At 40.8% G+C, this 18957-nt stretch overlaps 1 protein-coding gene across 7 annotated transcripts in view; it reads right to left on the bottom strand.

The window, feature by feature from the left end:
- ERG (ETS transcription factor ERG) overlaps positions 1-18957 on the bottom strand; it is a 279071-nt gene that overhangs the window by 19461 nt on the left and 240653 nt on the right. For 4 of the 7 annotated variants that reach the window (XM_003927607.3, XM_074389274.1, XM_074389273.1 and 1 more), the window contains 3 exons: positions 4088-4291; positions 3139-3219; positions 1152-1223 (listed from right to left, as the gene is read on the bottom strand). In XM_003927607.3, the coding sequence (XP_003927656.1) occupies positions 1152-1223; positions 3139-3219; positions 4088-4291 (357 nt within the window). The remainder of the gene's footprint in view (positions 1-1151; positions 1224-3138; positions 3220-4087; positions 4292-18957) is intronic. The other 3 variants (XM_074389275.1, XM_010338268.3, XM_074389276.1) reach the window with 2 other exon arrangements.

Below are 18957 nucleotides of genomic sequence, written 5' to 3'. Positions count from 1 at the left end.
GAGACTTGCATGTCCTGGATATGTGATAGACATGGAAGAGGAGTAGCCTGAGTTTAACATGGATTCTGGAAGCATGTATGAATATGGAGAAACCAACCCACCACCCTGAACACAATGTCATGGCTGGCACAGTGGTACCTAGCTCACGAGGCTACTGTCAGTCCCAGGGAGGGGACGGATGCTTAAGGCATGCAATACCCTTTTATGAAATGCTCTCCCTCCCTGTTCATTATTCACCTGGCAAACAGCTAATTCCTCTCTGCCATGTGGCCATTCCTTTGGAAAGCATCTTTATGCCTTTCACTGGGGATTGACTTCCTCCCTGCTCCCGCTCCTGCAGCCTCTATTGCTGTAAGTGGTATCTCTACCATAAAATCTATCACACAAGGGAAAACATTTACATGTTCATGTCTCACTCTCTGGTTCTAGGTCTCTCTACTGAAACATCTAGAACTTGAGGCAAAACATTTCGGCTTGTTCACCGCCATACCCTCTGTGGCTAGCACAGAGGAGGCAATTAGCAAATGAGCAAGTCGAGCTGAATGAAGAAGGGAACTTCCTGAAGACAGGAAGCTTACTGAAGCCTGGTTCATCTCTATATTCCCAGAATCTAACATCACGCTTGGCACTGATGGGTACTTGACAGATGTTTATTTTTGCATGATTGGCATGTAAATTAATTACCTAATTAAATCATCTGGAAGATAGGCAGTAAGACTCAGATGTCAACACTATCGATTGCATGCTTCTGCCCTGCAAGACTTCTTGTGCCATACAGAGAATTGGTCCCTGTGAATCTGGGGAGTGTCTTTGTTTTGTGCTCTTCCCCCGAGGAGGGATGGATCCTTCCATTGGCTCAAAAGTGGACATATTCCTAGCTGCCAGCCATCCAGGATGCCTTCTTTGCCCATCTGTCTTTCTGAAGAGCTAGTTAAAGGGCTGATCTGCTCTGAATTCCTTTAGTGTGGTCTTTGAATGAAATTGTTTGAGTGGATTTAGTCTCCAAATCAACAGAGGCAGAATAAGACTGTCTGGGACTGACTTCAGATCCGGGATCAGCTCTCTGTGTGCCGCGTGACTTAGGGCATGGATCTCAGCAGGACATCTGGGATGTCTCTCAATGAAGAGATCACACAGGGGTGTTTTCGTACCTGGCCTAGTTGTAATTCTTTGCGTAGCTTCAGGATATACTGAAGTATTTGGAAAAATAAAAGCTGCACCCCCTGCAGACAAAAGGAAAGACAAACATGTGAAGGTCTTTTGTTGTGGCTGTCGATCTCAACATCAGCGCCAAATCTACTTTGCCCTGTGACAACAAAAGGAAGAGCCCTCCTCAAACCTGCCTTGACAGAGCTCCGGAGAAATGGACAGGTACACACGTCAGATTCTCAAGGTGGATGTGAACTTGGAGCCTTGGCACACGCCTGTGCCCCATTTGCTATAAAGCGTTTTGTGTTCTGATTTTATGGCTTCTTGATGAAACCCCATCTGTGCCTCCCAAACCCCACTTCCCACTGGGCAATCTCATTTTATTAAAAAATTATATGATGCATGTTCGATTTTTCAAATTGTATAAAAAACCATAATGTATTTTACAGAGCTCCTGGAAAGTAGTACCAAGAAATTCTAAGTATTTAGTCTAAGAGTACATGGATTTTATTAATAATTAATCAATCCACATCTCTATTCAAATGCATTTCCCCTTTCTCTCTTTTGACCAACACTCATGTTGTTAGCTGAGAAGATTCCCTTTTCGCAATTCAGTCCATTTGGAACTTGCTGTCCTGTTGATTGGCTGCTTCTGTGTTTAACAATAGCAAAATTAAATAACTTTTTTGAAACTTTCACTCCATGGTTAAAGAATTCCAAAATAAATATAAACTTATCAGAAAATGTGCAAGCTCAAAGGTGTTTCCTAAGAAGGGGAAGTAACTTCCTCTGAGTTATCTACTATTTCTGGCACAAGGTCATTAATAGGCTGATGTGTGCAACCAAAAAGATTGAAAAAGTGTACTACCAACTCAAAACAGGTTTTTTAAAGCTTCAGATTAAAAATACAATGCTTTGAATACAGAAGACCATGATAAATGAGCAATTTCACTGTAATACTCAAACCAGGACTCATTCACATTTTCTATTTTAAAATAAAATGATAAATATTGGGAAAATGTATTTCCACGTGAGGGCTGACCATGAGTTAACTGGCTGACTTGCAAGGGGCTATCTAAGACTTCCTGGCACTTCCTGTCTCCATCCCTAGCCTGGGTGGTTGTGGAGGGTCCCTGCAGGTAACAAGGTGGGGTGAGCAGCTGGTGGCCATGCTTCCGGAACTCTCTCCATCAGGAAGGAGCAGATGGATGTGAACAAGGACTACCTTCATCCACAGAAAACCAAACCTCTACTGTGAACAGGAGGCGAGGGAGGAAAGTTAGCCAGGATGAGGTAAGGCGTTAAACCCTATTTAGGCTCAAACAAAATAAATACAGAAATAAGTCAAATGTAGAGTCAATGGTTAGAGATAGAAAGCAGGCATTTGGTTAGTGACTAATTTCACATTCTCCAAAATTATAGCAGAGTTTCTCTCTGAACAAAAGCTCTCACAATGCTACAGAAATTCCCTCCTTCTGCCTTTTGCAAACATACAAATTCAGTAGGAAAACAAATCAAATAGCCTAAAAGTTTATTGGAAGGGAAAAATAAAACTCAAACTTATCCTAGCAAATATTTCTTTAAGAATAAAAATGAAAAGAAATTAAAGGAGGCTGCTAAGGGCCCTTTTATATCGAACATGCTTTTATTGTCTACAGAATCAGCACAGCGAATATACTGGGATTAACAGAAGAAGACTGTACTCTGGCAAATGTGAGCTAAAGTTATGGCTGAAGGCAAATTCTACACGTCTCCCGGTTAAAAGGAACCCTTTGATAATCAAAGGGTGGGTGCACAGGAAGCGCTCAGAAAACCAAAGAGCTTCACCTTCCTTCAGGCTGTGGAATCTCCAAGTATTGGAAAGTATCCTGAATCATCTACCTGTGTTCTGTCTTCCTGACACGCACTGACCGGTTTCCCACGAAAACATGCAAGCTGTACGGAAGACCCTATGCTCTTGCTAGGAGGCAGGGGTGGGGCCAGTATTACCTGTGTTTCTAGCATGCATTAACCGTGGAGAGTTTTGTAAGGCTTTATCAACATCATCTGAAGTCAAATGTGGAAGAGGAGCTACAAAACAAAACAAAAGGCGACATCAAAATGAAAAAAAAAAAAGAGAGAGAGAATTACCTTTCTTACAAAAAAAAAAAAAAAAAAAAAAAAAAAAGGAAAGAAAGAAAACCATTCCCCCACTCCCACCCTAACATCATGGGCAGCTGATCACTATTTCCGTCAACCTCCTACTTGTTAGCATGTTAAAACCGACATGGAGGCCCATCTTTAATTCAGGGAAGAAGTGGTTGGGATGCCAGGCAAAGCAATGGAAGAGAATTGACTCCACCTCACCGTCTGTCACGGTACTTCCATGTAAACATGCTGGACATTGTAGAAATTAAAGCATGCAGCAAACGTTCTGGACTCATGCCAACATGCCATCACATTCTGTCAGGTTAAGCCCAATCACATGATACAAAGTGAAAACTTCCCTTGTTCTGTGTTCAGGTTAGAGTACAAAGTGGGGCTTGGTGTAGCTTTAAGGAGAATAACCCCCCTGATTCCTACTAAAAAGGAGCCTTTCCCTAATGTTTCTGTTTCAGGTTGGGTTATCATGGAGACTAACTCATGTGTGACCAGTTAATGCTTCCTTTCCTTCTGACGTTCCATCTTCTTGGTGGCAAGACCCTGGAGGAGGCAGCTGAGTGCTGAGGGGACTTTTGGGCTTCTCCCGAGAGCGCTGACTACTTCTCACCAGCTGATGTGGCCAGGGTGTTGTCCCCCTAAGTCATTGCACACCAAGCCTGTGGTTCCCTCAGATCCCCAATGGGAACTGGAGGAGGGAAGGAAGATGCTGTCGACACACCTGTTGGAACCCTCTGAGGCTCAGGTCACAAGACCCATAGCCACAGCCATCTATCCTTGGAGGAAGTGGGCAGCTTACTCTCTCTGAGGTAGTGGAGGTGTGAGAGAAGGATGTCGGCGTTGTAGCTGGGGGTGAGCCTCTGGAAGTCGTCCTTGGTCATCTTGCACAGCTCCTTCCCGTCGATGTTCTGGAATAACAAGATGTTGACATCTGGGAGGCCGTATTCCTTCACCGCCCACTCCAGCCACTGCCGCACATGGTCTGTACTCCATAGCGTAGGATCTGAAAGGGGTGGAAACAAATTCAATCAACTCCTGAAGCCAGGCGTCTGCATCTGGGGCAGATCCCCGTCCAGGAGGGATTTCCCACCGGCTGCCTTCCACCAGCACAGCCTCCAGCCAGCGGGAGAGACCAAGGCTGCCTCACATCCATAGATCATTGTCTTTCGAGTGAATAGTTCTGGCATCTTGGGATTATTCACATCACCCACCCTCTCTGTTGCTCAGACAATCTCAAGTTTCCTGTAGGCATGAGATTTTTAAAATTCTTTTTTCTCACGCATGTCCATTTTTATTTACTCATTTGAAAAAGAATAGGAAGAGTAAACTTCCTTTTCTTAAAAAACTACTGATATATTTATATGGAAATAAGAGTTAGCAACACATGCCAGGAAGGTGCTAATTACAGATCACAACAACAGCAAAAATAATAATAATAACAGTATGTATGCAAAATACTGAAAAATACTGACCACAGAATTGGAAATGAGATACAGGTACACCAAGACTCTAGCCCCTCCCCGTGAGCCAGCCTTCCTCACAGAGAGCTGTCAGTTCCAGACTTTTCCTACAGGGTGTTTGGTTTTGCACCTGCAGGAGTTAGGTTGGTGAGTGGTTTCTGCATTCCGCAGCTGGCCACCGAGCACAAATACCCCACAGGATGCAGGCCACGTCGTCACACTCCACTGCCACCTACGGGACAGGGAGGGCAGGGCCCTGGGGAGAAGGAGCAGGTGATCTCCAACAGAAACGCCAGCCGGGACATCCGTGGTAAACACCCTCAGTGGTAGGGTCTTCAGAATGTGTGCTAAACGTGGCAGCTGCTCCCTTGGGCCCTGCACCCTGAGACCCCTGGCCAGAGAGCTGGAGCCCTGAGTTTTAATACCACCATTTCTCCACTTTCTGGACCTTGCTGTGGGCAGCTGCTTCTCCTGTCTGTATCTGTCCCATCTATAAACTAAGAGCACTGATCTCAGTTCCCAGGACAAGCCCTTGGGGGTCAGGCATGCCGGGATGTTCCAATCCTCTTGAATGAAAGTCAGTTGTGGGAGTCACTTTTTAGCTAATACTTTCGGATCCTTGTTTGGTCCCACTAATATTTTAGGCTACTCAAGAATGAAGCATGCAGTATGCTGTTGAAATACATTTTTAGGTTTACAGAGATAAACAACAATAATAGTGAGAAACAACCAGCCAGTCATACACCCAGAGTTCTCTTACTCGCTCTCCTTCTCCCATCCTTCCTTCCTTTCTCTTCCCCTTCCTTCCCTCCAGCTTCAAAGAAGAAAGAAATTATTGCAGGTCCAGTAGAATCTACCCATCCCCATTCCATTCTCCTACTGCAAATACCAATCCTGAGGTTAGCAGTTAGTGGTTATAAGTAACCACTATCCTGAAGTTAGTACATGTATCATTCCTATATATATTTTAATATTTTTACCATTTAAACTGCATATATTCTTTTGTGTTTTTAAAGTTAACATAAACAATAGCTGATTTACTATCAGCACTCAATGTTATAATTTCAAGATATAGCCAAGTTAATTCACAAAGATATACTCAATCATTAAGCAGCTCTTGGGTCTCCCCCAGTCCCAATTTATTTATCGAACATCCCCTGTCCATCTCCCTGCATATGCGTGAAGGAGCCCTCACTGGTCCACAGCCTGGGGTCCTTGTTGGAATCACTTGCGGAGACTGAAAAACTAGTGATGCCTGGTCTCCCCAGGGAGAGTCTGAATTAGGCTGGAGGGCAGTTGGGCATCACAGTTGGTAAGAGCTCCCCCAGGTGACTATAACACGCAGCCAAGGTTCACACCATCTGCTCTGGGCCTCACTACTCCAGGGGTGATCCTCCAATCCGGCAGCATCAGCATCACCTGGGAGCTGATTAGAAATCTGACTCTCAGGCCCCACCCAGACCTGTGGAACCAGCATCTACATTTTCGAATTAAACTTGGGGACATACCGACCTAGGCTGAGTGCCCAGATGTGGGACTTCTGAGTTACAGGGCACAACCATCTTCAACTTGACCAGCTAGCATTAGATGTCTACCAATATTAAAACACCCACATTCTCACTTAAAAATCAGTGCACAGAAACTGAAAACCAAAGAGAACTCTGGTTTTGCTGCAGAGAGAATATCAACAAAAACTCCAACGGTGGCAATGACAGAAAAGTGTACATATTTCTTTGCCATCCAAACACTTGAAAACACGTTGTTAGTCTGTGAAAACTGTAGATATGGAAAGTTAGTGTCATGCAGTTAATTGAAGTTCAGATGACTCTGTCACTGGGTGAGAATTTGGCTTTCAGGGATAAAATGTTTCTTTTTTCATGACATGTCAGAATTCCTCTTTCTACAAAAATGGATCACACTGAAGTCTTAGGATAAGTTCTTTTTATCTTGGGTTCTGTGCAGAGGATGGTTTGCTCAGCCCTCGCAGAGAGAAGACCCGTCTTCCACCATCCTACGCAAGTCATTCCCTGTAAGCTCCATCCTTTGATGTTAGCCAAAATCACCTTTTTGTTTTCTTTTAACAACATAGGAGGACTTTTTTTTTTTTTTTTTTTTATGTAACAACTGTACTTCCTAGAAATAAGTCCATTCTGGGAATAGACTTTCTTCTCTTAATGGTGGAACAGGATATTCTCAAAATGATACATAAACAATTTGCCTGAAAGCCACTAGGTTCATTTTAAAATGGGGAAAGGAGAAGTCTAATCTCACTGAAATCCCTTGATGTGCCCCTTAATTGGTTTCACTCATCAAGCCAAGGGCTATCGCGGTCCGATCAGTTTTCCTTTAAGGGAATCGGGTGCAAAAACCCAGAAACCAAGTCCTCAACCTGTATTGTACTTATCTCTACAAATCTCACTCTGAGTCAGTACAAGACGCTTCTGGAGTTCTGCTGATAGAATATAAATCACCACAACCTTTGTGATGAACAACACAATACATCTCAAATGTCTTCAAATGGGTACAGATTCCCTGGTTTAAAAATTCCATTTCTAGAAATTTATCCTAAGGAAATAATGCAGGATGTGCGCAATGATTATTGTCAAGGATGTTCTTTGTAGTGTTGTTTATAATAGCAAAACACTGGAAACACCCTAAATGTCCAGCAAAAGAAAACTCACTTTGTAATATATTTAGGAATGTTCCTGTGATATTTAGAGACTGAAAATTACACTGTTGAAATATATTTATGGATATAAGAAAGTGTTCAAAGTATATTAAATTTTAAAATTTCAAAATAGTCTTACAATATCATTGTATTTTGCAAAGATACATAAATATCTGCAGAGAAAGAAATTCAGAGGGGGATACAGCAAAACGTGAACTGTTGTCTCTGAGGGAAAGGAGATGGGAAATTTTAGATTCTTCATTTTCACTACACTATATCTTCTCATTTTTCTATAATAAATATGGAATCCTTGGATTAACATTATTTATAAAAAATGTATTCTGTTTTTTAAATCAAAACATGGTCTTACAAAAGACCATAAAACTAAATATATATACATATATATACTTAACATATATTTTATATATACTATATATATACCACAGATTATATATGTGAAAGTATTAATACTTTCTAAAATACTTTATAAAAAGTATTTTTAAAAGAATAAAAAATAAAAAAACAAAAATAAAAGTTAATAAAAATGAAACTACTTTATAAAAAGCATTTTATAAAAAGTATAAAAAATAAGACTACTAAAATATTTTATAAAAATATTTTTACAAAATAAAATATATTATATAAAATATATACTCACATATATACTATATATATATACACAATACTTATGTATTATATATGTGAAAGTATTTTTATAAAATTTCTTTCAAGGGTATAAAGCATTAGTTTCAGTTTTTTCTTTATTTGAAGGGAAAAATTACATGAAATCAGAATACTCCCATATCCTTTTAGGATTTGATCTCCACAGCTCTGCCCTAGAAATTTATAAGCAAACAATAGTAAAAACAAAAAGTAGTCACTTGGTAGAAGAAATGAGGGCATTCCTTTTCTCCTGTGCACTGGCACCACTGTCCTGGATCCACTCTGGAGATGCTGCAATAGAGGACAGTTTGCAGGGGAAAAGTCCAGATTCCTCAGCATGAAGCACACAGACCTCTGTTCCATGGGTCCCACTGTCTTCATGGATGTCATTCCCAGCCATTCCTCCTACACCCTACATTTCCTGAGCCAATGCCCCTGTGCCTATGCCTCATGTCACCCACAGCGTGAAGGACTAGTGCCTTCTTGTGCCCTCACCTACACTCACCACCTCCTTTAGGCATCTGTCCTCGATCCTCTCCCAGAGGAAACACATAATGAATTTCTGGACAGAGAAGTGATAACAAGACTGAAGACCTAGTCTCTGCCCACACTGAACTCTGTCTCCGCTACCTTGGCCAGGCACGGATGCTGCGGCTATCGATGATGGTTTTGAGAGTTGAGGTCAGTGCACTGGGTCCAGGCTGCCATGTTTTGGCCCTAACTCACCTTTTAACTCCATGGAGAGCCCCAGTAGTCTCTCTACTCTCCTCCATGGCCCATGATATCTCAGCAAAGCTTGATGGCTTCTGTCACACCAGGAATCATAGAAAGGGGCTCGAGAGGTCCTATGAGATTCAGCAGGCCTGTCTTTTTCCTTGACCCCAACCACATATGTGTAGGAGGAAGGGGAGGGGACTACAGCACGAGCCCCAGCAGAGGCACCACCTTTGCCTATGTTTAGGCGCAGCCTTCTGCCCTGGGTAGGAATACCTCTTGCCTCCAGGTAGCAGTGTGATCGGAACCTATCATTTAATTTTGCAACTGGACCTCATTTTTCTCTTCTATAAAATAATGTGAAGAATTTCAGGATCTGAGAAATGACTCAAATAAGGTAAGAACTAAGATAGATTTAATGCAAGTAAAAGTCATTAAGCATTACGCATATAGTCATAGGCCCCAGTACTACAGAGATTCCAAAGTGGCCAAGACCAAGAGGGATACTAAGGATCCACTGAGAGAGACAGCTATGACCACAGCCACAAAGCAGAATTAAGACTCCGTGATCCAAGCAGGAAGCCGAAGTGCAGAGAGGCAGCACCAACCAGGAAAAGCTGGAAAGGCTTACCAGGAGAATGAGCTTGGATTAACAACCAGGATTTCTGACATCAGTAGAGAGAAGCTATTTTGTTCAGGTGAGCCACTTAGCCCAGCCTCATCCTACATGGGCATGAAATAACTGACATGTTTAAGGAAAAGGGAGAAATTTGGTGTGATCTGTAGTGGAGGATTTCAGAGAGAGCACAGCAACATATGAAGACGGGGATGAAAGTTGGGCTCAGATCAACAAGACCCTTGAGTATCTTGCTAACAAGGTTGGATTTTCGTATCTAGAGATTTCAGAGTAACTGAAAATTTCTGATAAATTTTTAAAAATCTTAAATAATACCAAGCACAGAAAACTTGGTGATGAAAATAAAAGGCTTTATTGGGAACCCAAATTCCCGCATTTAGATTCTTATTCAACCATTTATTAGAGGTAAACGTCAACCTCTCTGGAATTTGTTTTATATTTTTCTGTGGGTAATTAAATGAAATGTTAGGGAAACAGAAAATAAATGAGATAATGGATGTGAAAGCACTTTGCCAACAACAACATATTGCAGAAAAAGAATGCATCCACACACTGGATTTTGCATTGCAAACTCGGCTAAAATGGAAAGAGAACAAAATCTATTATCACAGGGACAGCCTCCCTTAAGACACAAAAGTCCAAGTGATCATTTTATTTTAAGAAACTTTTGGAGGTGCTTCTGTCAGATGAATCCTAAGCCACTGAAGATAAGTTGTTCGTTTGCAGCCTTCCATTCCAATTGTTTTGAAAACATCTGTATCATCATTCTACATTTCATGGACACCGAAATGGTAAACAGTCACGGCTCAGGCTAAACAGAAGAAGCCATCACTCTCCGATGCCTCTCATTTGTATTTTCAGTTACATGGTTATTATGAAATCTACTTCAGTAAATTTGAATTTAAAAAAATAAATAAAAGCAAACTTAGAGAGTTCTGGAGTTGTAGTATTAACGTACTCCGTATGTGGAGTGGGGGTTGGGGCATAAGCAGTGGGTGCGAGGAAGGCTGACATTTAAAACAAATTATTTCCATGAAACAGGATTCTGACCTAGCAGAGTTTCACTGTTGCCCGGAAAATACTGAGTAGATATTTAAATCAGGCAAAGGGGTACTGCATTGCCAAAGACATGCTGTGCCTTTGTGAAACAAAATGCCTCACACAGGCAAACATCCTATTTCAGAGGCCCCTTTAGAGAAATGAATAGAAGTAAGGTTAAATAAAAGCCAAATTGGTGATAATATAAGTTCTGCATGTCATTTTTTCTTGAATAATATCAATGTAAAATATTGGCTTCCCAATAGAAAAAAATTACTCTGGGTTATGAAAAATACATCAAAAAAATAAAAATTAAAAATAAAATGTACCTCTAAGCCATATCACAAGCCTAGTGAGGTCTTTGTTTATAAAACCAGGTCCTGGGCAAGTCAGCCAATCTGCTGTCCAAGACACTCACAAGGCTGAAAGAATAAGACGTAGCATCTTGCCTCCTCAGGAAGACAGAAGTTACATTTATAAAGCAGGCCCAGCAGAGAGAACTGGCTTAAATTTGAGCAATGCTTCACTCCACCACAAATGGAAATTTGATCTCAAATAAAGAACCTACCTCAAGGCTACTTTTAAATTTCTAACTTATATAGAGAGTTCCTTTATTGTTTTGGTGATTTCTAATTTTATTGCAGTTTGGCCAGTGAATAGAGTCTAAATGAAATTAACTTCTTATTTTTATTATTATTTTTTTGAGACACAGTCTCACTCTGTCACCTAGGCTGGAATGCAGTGGCATGATCTCAGCCCACTGCAACTTCCATCTTCCGTGTTAAAGCGATTCTCCTGCCTCAGCCTCCCGAGTAGCTGGGATTACAGGCACTTGCTACCATGCCCAGCTATTTTTTGTATTTTTAGTAAAAATGGGGTTTCACTATGTTGTCCGGGCTGGGCTTGAACTCCTGACCTCAGGTGATCCACACACCTTGGCCTCCCAAAGTGCTGGGATTACAGGCGTGAGACATGGTGCCCTGCCAAAATTAACTTTGGTGCATGGTCAGTTTTTATAAATGTTCCTTAATTGCTTACCAAATGCATATTGTCTAATTTGGGAGTACAGAGTTCTAGAAAAAACCCTTGGTAATGTATATTTAATTTTAATGTCACTGACCTATCAACTACTGAGAAACACAAATTAAAATATCTCACTAAAGTGGATTTGACTATTTCTTTTTGCAGTTCATTACATATTTCAAGGCTATGTTAACATACAAGTTTATCATTAGAATACATTTTTCATGAATTTAACCTTTTTTCATTATGTAATGATGCTTAGTTATCTCCAGTCATGCTTTCTGCCTGAAAGTATATTTTGTCTGCTTTCTATTTCTCTTTCTGTCAGCTTTTAAAAAATTCAACTTTGATTAGTATATGTTCTTCTGTCAGCTCTCAATCTCTGCGCAAGATGTTTTTGTAAACAACCCATAACTGACTGTGGAGTATTTTTTAGTCTAGTCTACCATTCTGTCTTTAATGGCAAGTTTGGTCTACCTACACTTACTATTCCTGATCTAACTGATTTTAACCATCTTATTTTGTGCTATATGTCAAACTTCCTTTGTCTGTTCTTTATTTCTCCTTTCCAAGTGTCTAATCGGATTGATCTACTTTTCTTCACTCCTTTTTTTTCTTTGTTTCTGTATTGCTTTGACTGTTTGACATTCTAATTTTCTTTCTTGTTAATCTTTAAACAAACTCTAAGTTTAATCACCAAATTTATCCTTTTCCCAAATAATGCAAGTAATTTAGAAAGCGTATATTTGAAGCACCCATCTCTGATTTTACATGACAAAGTTGCCTCATTTTTTTTTTTTACTCCGCCAAATTTTCTAATCCCTACTTAGGGGGCTATAGTTATCATTTTACAGCCATTTCTTTCTAGATCTACCCTCACCTTAATCACTTTCATCACTCTCATTTCCTTCCTGTATCTCATTCCCTTCTTCTAGGATCCATTTTTTAAATTAAATATTGTGTTATTTTATAAAGTAAGGTTCGTTTAGCAACAAACTCTCTTTTTGACTCCTTTTTATGTTCTTCCTTAATATTTAAAAAAAATCTATTTATTTTATACCTTTATCCAATACTTTACGTAACCTTCTTAAGGGTTTAATCATATTCATTGTTTCTGTTAAATCTTGATCAGGAGAGTTTCACTCTTCAATTGTATTTTGTGATTTGGGGTGGCAGAGTCATCTTCAGCAGGTCTTTACCTGCAGGAATTCTGTACAGCATAGGTTGAAGACGTGTCTCTCCAGGAAGATTTTGTATTTACTTCTGCCAGGTTTCCCAGATTATCACTAGCCTGTGACCATTTTTCTGTATTAATTTCTCAGTCTGAGAGTTGCTGGCACCCACTGCTGTGTGTATGGGGTGGAGATGTGGGTAACAACAGGCTGGGTTCCAACTCTCTGCCTTGTGCAAGCCCAAGACCTCATTCCTTGCCCCTAGTTGACCTTTAAAACCTAAATCTCTGCATTATAGCCACCTACGACAACCAGATGTCAACATAAGAATGTGATGCTCTAGTCTCACTTTTCTCCTTATTTTAGTCCCTAAGAAGTTCATTGACTTTCTTCCCAGTTCAGCTGTGCATTTAAAAGGATAGTAAACTCTATACGGCAATTCTAGGTGTTTTGCAAAAAGAGTGTTACTTAGGTTCTTTTATAATAACTTCTCTATTTTACTAGAACCAAGAGTCCTCTCTGCATGCTTTTTACCTGTTTACTTCGAATAGTTTTCATTTTTAACGCAACCATCATCCTAACTCTTGCTACGCTTTACTTCATTGATTAACCAATTGCCAAAAATTACTTACACAAATTGTATAACTCTCTATGAAAGTGTCACAAACAGTAAGAAAGAGTGCCTGTCCTCAACTCGCTTGAGAATCTACAATTCTGTGTATTTTATTTAAAAATACATGACTAAATTATTTTCGTTGGGCTCTAAACATAGCTTTGTCATCCTGACACACCAATTTATTTCTCTGGATGAAACCATTCTCAGCTAATGATCTTGTTTTTGGATAACGACCTTTCCTTTTCTTTATTTTCGTTTGTTGTTGTTGCCTCCCATTGGTTATCCATGACAGCACTGCATGTGCTCATCATGCTTTAGAAAAGCAATGCCTTGTTCCATTTAAAGGTTTCTCCCTGCCTGGGTTTTGTTTCTTTGTCCTCTCTTTAAATGTTGTTATCGCCAGAGTTTCATCCTTGGTCTACCCTTCTCCTTTCTATCCATAGATGTCTGTGGGCGTTCTTATTTGCTCTCATCTTTGAACAACAACATGCATGCTGCATTATTTTCCTAGGGCTGCTGTAACCAAGTACCACAAGATAGAGGACTTAAAAACAACAAAAATTCACTGTCTCATAGTTCTGGACTTTCGAAGTTTGAAATTAAGGTATCAGCAAGGCCCTGCTCCCTCTGAGACTGTGGGTAAAATCCTTGCTTGCCTCTTCCAGCTCTGGTGCTGTCCAGCAATGGAACGTTCAACCTCTGCCTGTCTTCACATGGAGTTCTCCCTCTGTGTTTCCACATCATCTTCCCTCCGTGTGCATTAGCATTTCTATTGTGGTGAGTTTTGTTATGTAGTTGTTTGTGAATGGCACGAATTTAAACAGAAGATTAAAGAAGCATATCTCATCGTATCGACAGAGTGGAAGAGATTCGTGGGTGTGTTCAGGGATGTAGCAAAGAAAGAAGAAGACACATGTCATTTCACCGGCGGGTTCTTATTAGGCCTGAGAATAGGCTCTGGTCTCAGCCAGTTGTGCGGTGTCTCCGGGAGAATCATTTCACCTCTCCCAGTCTTGGTTCTCTCATATCTAAAGGAAGATTTAGACCACTGAATTTCACCTTCTCGCAAATTTCCAAATCTCTCCTTTTTGTGAGGATGTCAGTCATTTTATGAGGCTCACCCTAATGACCTCATCTTAACTTGATTAAATCTCTATTTCCAAATTGACCTTATTCCAAATAAATAAGGTCACACTCTAAGGAACTGGGGGTTAGGACTTCAGCATATCTTGTAAAGGAGGCACAATTTAACGTGTAACAGACACCAGTGTCTCCCAGTCTATAGCCCAAGTCCCCAGGGAGCTCTTGCAAATGCCAGACCCAAATCTAAAGAGAAGAGCTGCACTTTTTTTGAGAGATTACTTTATCCCAGGTATTGTTTAACCATGTTATACATATTGCTATTTTTAATCCATATGAGGTAGGCATTATTATCATCCAATTTTGGCGGTGAAAAACCTGAGAAACAGCAAGATTAAGTAACTTCCCAGATCCCACAGTTAGTACATGGCAGGGTTTAGAACTCATGGCAGAGTTTAAACTCAAGTGCTGTGACTCCATATAAAGGACTTTCCATCCTGAGCTCTAGGCCCACCACACTGCCAGGCAGGTGTCCCAGAAGCATCTCAAACACAGGGTGAACCAAACTGAAGTCACCTATTTTGAACGTTTTTTGTGTGTATTCATTAACACCTACCCAGCTGCTCATGCTAAATCTAGCTCTCTTCAATTCCATTCTTCTCTTTGACTTTCAAGAAAAACAGATAACATCATTAGCACTGCAGAAAAGCAAAAGTCAGCCCTGGGCAACACAGTAGATTATTTTGCAAAATTCTCTCTCCACCTCCTTTATTTACTTAAGTGTTCTTTGAAAAGGCTGTTGCAGAACGTCTACAACAATTTAACAAACATATTCTCTCATCCCATTCCTTGTGTTACTTCCCTAATGATTTCTGTCAGGGAAGCACAGGAACTCAGACTCTGGAGTCAGAAAGAACTAGGTTAGAATCCCAGCTGTTCAAATGATTGTGACATCTTGAGCAACTCTCTTAGCATTCCTAGTTTTAGTTTTTTTACTATAAAGCGAAAATGATAATGAGTACCTACATCATAGGGTGGTCGCATGATTTAAATGAAATGATATCTTTGCTACAAAGTGCGTGTCCAGGTGCCTAACAACAGTGCGTACTCAATGAAGAGTAGCTGTCATCGCTTTTGTAAAAAAAATGATTCCAGTGTCACATTTAACCCAATGGCAGTTTCCTCAACCACTATGCAGCTGATAACTTTAAAATACATATAATAATAAACTTTGATGTCAGCATTTCTATTTTAGCGAGTTTTGTTAAGTTGTTTGACTGTGCATAGCACAAATTTAAACAGAAGATTAAAGAAGCACGTCCCATCATATCGACAGAGTGGAAGAGACCCTCGGGTGTGTTCAGGGATGTAGCAAAGAAAGATGAAGACACATGTCATTTCACCAGTGGGTTCTTATTAGGCCCGAGAATAGGCTCTGGTCTCACTCAGTTGGGCAAGCGTCCCTGAGGGAGTCATTTCACTTCTCTCAGCCTTGGTTCTCTCATGTTTAAAGGAAGACTGAACTGAGACCACCAAGAGTCCTGCAACCCCTGTGAGGCTGCGGTTCCCGCTAATTAGATCTAGATGACCACTAACTCGATAAATCACATTTACTCTCCTCCACACAGAAGCCAAGTGCTGGCTGCGTTGTCTGGTGATTGAGAACACAAAAGACATGATCACCAGCTCACTAAACTTACAATCTTATGTAACAGACAGGCTGATACATAACTCATGCTAAGAGGACTGAAAACACAATACGTCAGCCATCGGGGCTTGGTAGGAGGGTATGTTCTGTGACTTGTTATTCAAGCTGGCTTTCAAAGTCCAGCTTGGGAATGTCAATATTTTGGGAGGATCACATGAAACATATGCAGTCCTGTACCACTCCGAGAACTCAAAATCCCTTCTTTACATGAAACCAGACTGCCGAAGATGCATGCTGGGCGTCTGCTCCCTAGCTATGCTGGGTTCGCTAATGTAACTCAGCGCTTACAGAGGATGTCACAAGAAACAGGCTGTTGAAATGCAGTGCTGTAACAGTGGTAAGAAGACGGTCGGTGGTCGGGTCTACGGTCCCAGTGGCCCCAAGGGATCCTGCTTTTAGGATTTCACACTGAGATAAACATTGCCTTCCCTGTGAAACTTCTTTTTTGAAAGGGAAAATTATTTCCCCAAATAAACTCTCTTTATTTTGGCTGCCAGGACGCTCAAAGCTGTATTGGAAACTTAAATGTAGCATCTTGGGCAAGCTTGTGGTCAAAATGGCTACAGTCCTCCCTCTTGTGCCTCATTGGTATTTTTAACTGCCTGAGTACTGATTCCTAATTTCTATTTGATAGGTAGTTTGGGGACCTACCCGCCAGGAGTTTAATTCACAAGGCATCTCAAATCCTTTGCAGAATACCTATATTTAAGTAAGTACATAGATGCATTAGAGAATATAATATGAAGCAAAATGAAGTGTGACACACAGACACAGGGAGGGGAACATCAGACACCGGGGCCTGGAGGGCTGGGGGCTAGGGGAGGAACAGCAGGGGGTTGGGAGGTTGGGGAGGGATAGCATTAGGAGAAATATGTAATGTATATGACCGGGTGATGGATGCAGCAAACCTCTACCATGACACGTGACACCTGTGTAACAAACCTGCATGATCCGAACATGCACCCCAGAACTTAAAGTATAACAAATAAATGTAAAGAAAAAAAATAAGGTGTGATAACAAAGTAATTGGTAAAATGTCCTAAGAGAAGTGATTAGTTTGCCAGAGGATCAAGCATGGCTCCCTTGATTTCAAAGATGTCTGGAAGAATAAGAAGGGTTCGTCAGCAAAGAAAGGAGGAAGAGCATTCCAGAGAGGGACCACAGGGGACAAGGACACCAAGTGGTGACAACAGCGTGTGAGTTTTCACCATGCTCATATGCGGCAGAGGAAAACGGCAGAGCCTGCAAAAGGCTTTCCGAATCACATCACCATGGATCTAAATGACGCTTTCCTTGATTCGTCCTGTTTAAACTGATCTCCATTCCTCAGATGTTCTGAAACACTAGTCTGAGTCATTCATTTAAGCTCTCAATCATATACTCTTCTGTCTGTCAAAAACTGCTTACCACACATGGGTGGGTCTTAGCTACTTCTGACAGCCTTAGATCACCTCCTCAGTAGCAAAGAGTAATGAGAACTCAATGAATGCTTTCTTTTTCTTTTCCTTTCCTTTCTTTTCTTTTTCTTTTCTTTTTTTTTTTTTTTCTTTTGAGATGGAGTCTTACTCTGTCACCCAGGCTGGGGTGCAGTGGCGCAATCTCAGGTCACTGCAACCTCCGCCTCCGAGGTTCAAGCAATTCTCCTGTCTCAGTTTCCCAAGTAGCTGGGACTACAGGTGTGCACCACCACGCACAACTAATTTTTGTATTTTTAGTAGAGATGAGGTTTCACCATGTCGGCCAGGCTTGTCTTGAACTACTGACCTCGAGATCTCCCTGCCTCCGCCTCCTAAAGTGCTGAGATCACAGGAGTGAGCCACTGCGCCCAACCACACTTTCTGACTGAGTACAAGGGACCTAGCATGGGGATCTGAGTAAGACACAAATCATGTAGCTTCAGGCACACGTGTTGGGTGAGCAAGAAAAGGTGATTTTAAGTCTCATTAGCACTTTTATTCATGGTGAATGGAACAGAGTAAGAGTTTAATGAATTAATTAATGAAGAAAGGAAGAAATAAAGTGAAGAGATGAATGTGGCTACTCTCTATCTTTGAGATTACTGATTAGCACAGAGGTCTATGCTCAAAGTGAGTTATTTTAAAAATAAGAGCAGAGACATTTGAAAAACTCAACACTTCAGCACCTGTTTTAGGGAATTAAAACAGAAAAAGAGAAATCTTTCAAAATGCTACAAGCTGCTAAAGCCAGAGGTGCTATTGCATTTTGGTCAGCATTTTGCAACTTTCAAGAAAAGTGAATGGAGCCTGTGCCTTCCTCTTTGTTAACCGCTTGGTTAGCACCTCTCCCTGTTCATGGCCAACACCTGGTGACAGTAACTACCACAATGAGTGATTCTTCATTTAAGTTTTTTTGGAATGTTAATGTGATACCGTTAGTCATTTCTAGCCTTGCTTTTTGTCTACTTGCCTCTTCTAAAAGTGAGAAACCACATCTTTATTAAAAATAATTCAACTCTATTACAGTAAAATGTGTTTGATGTCTTCTATCTAGATTAGAACTTTTCAATCTTACTATACTTGAAAATTACACATAAAATAAGCATGTTAACAATGTAAAATCTCCAACTCTACACCCAGATTTTGGACCATTTGGAAGTGTGTGTGTGTGTGTGTGTGTGTGTGTGCACGCACGCACATGTGTGTGCATGCCTGGGACAGGATCTCACTCTGGTATCCTGGTGGGAGTGAAGTGGTCAAATCATGGTTCACTGTAACCTCAAACTTCTGGGCTCAAAGAATCCCCTTGCTTCAGCTTCCCAAATAGCTGGGACTATAGGCAGCTGCCATCTCTACTAAAAATACAAAAATTATTTGAAAAAAAATACAAAAATACACCTGGTTCATTTTTAAACTTTTTGTAGAGATGTGGT

The sequence above is a fragment of the Saimiri boliviensis genome, chromosome 18 (assembly GCF_048565385.1).
Source record: "Saimiri boliviensis isolate mSaiBol1 chromosome 18, mSaiBol1.pri, whole genome shotgun sequence".
Lineage (NCBI taxonomy): Eukaryota > Metazoa > Chordata > Mammalia > Primates > Cebidae > Saimiri > Saimiri boliviensis.
The sequence above is the reverse complement of the archived record's forward strand: the minus strand, read 5'-3'. Positions and strand labels throughout refer to the sequence as shown.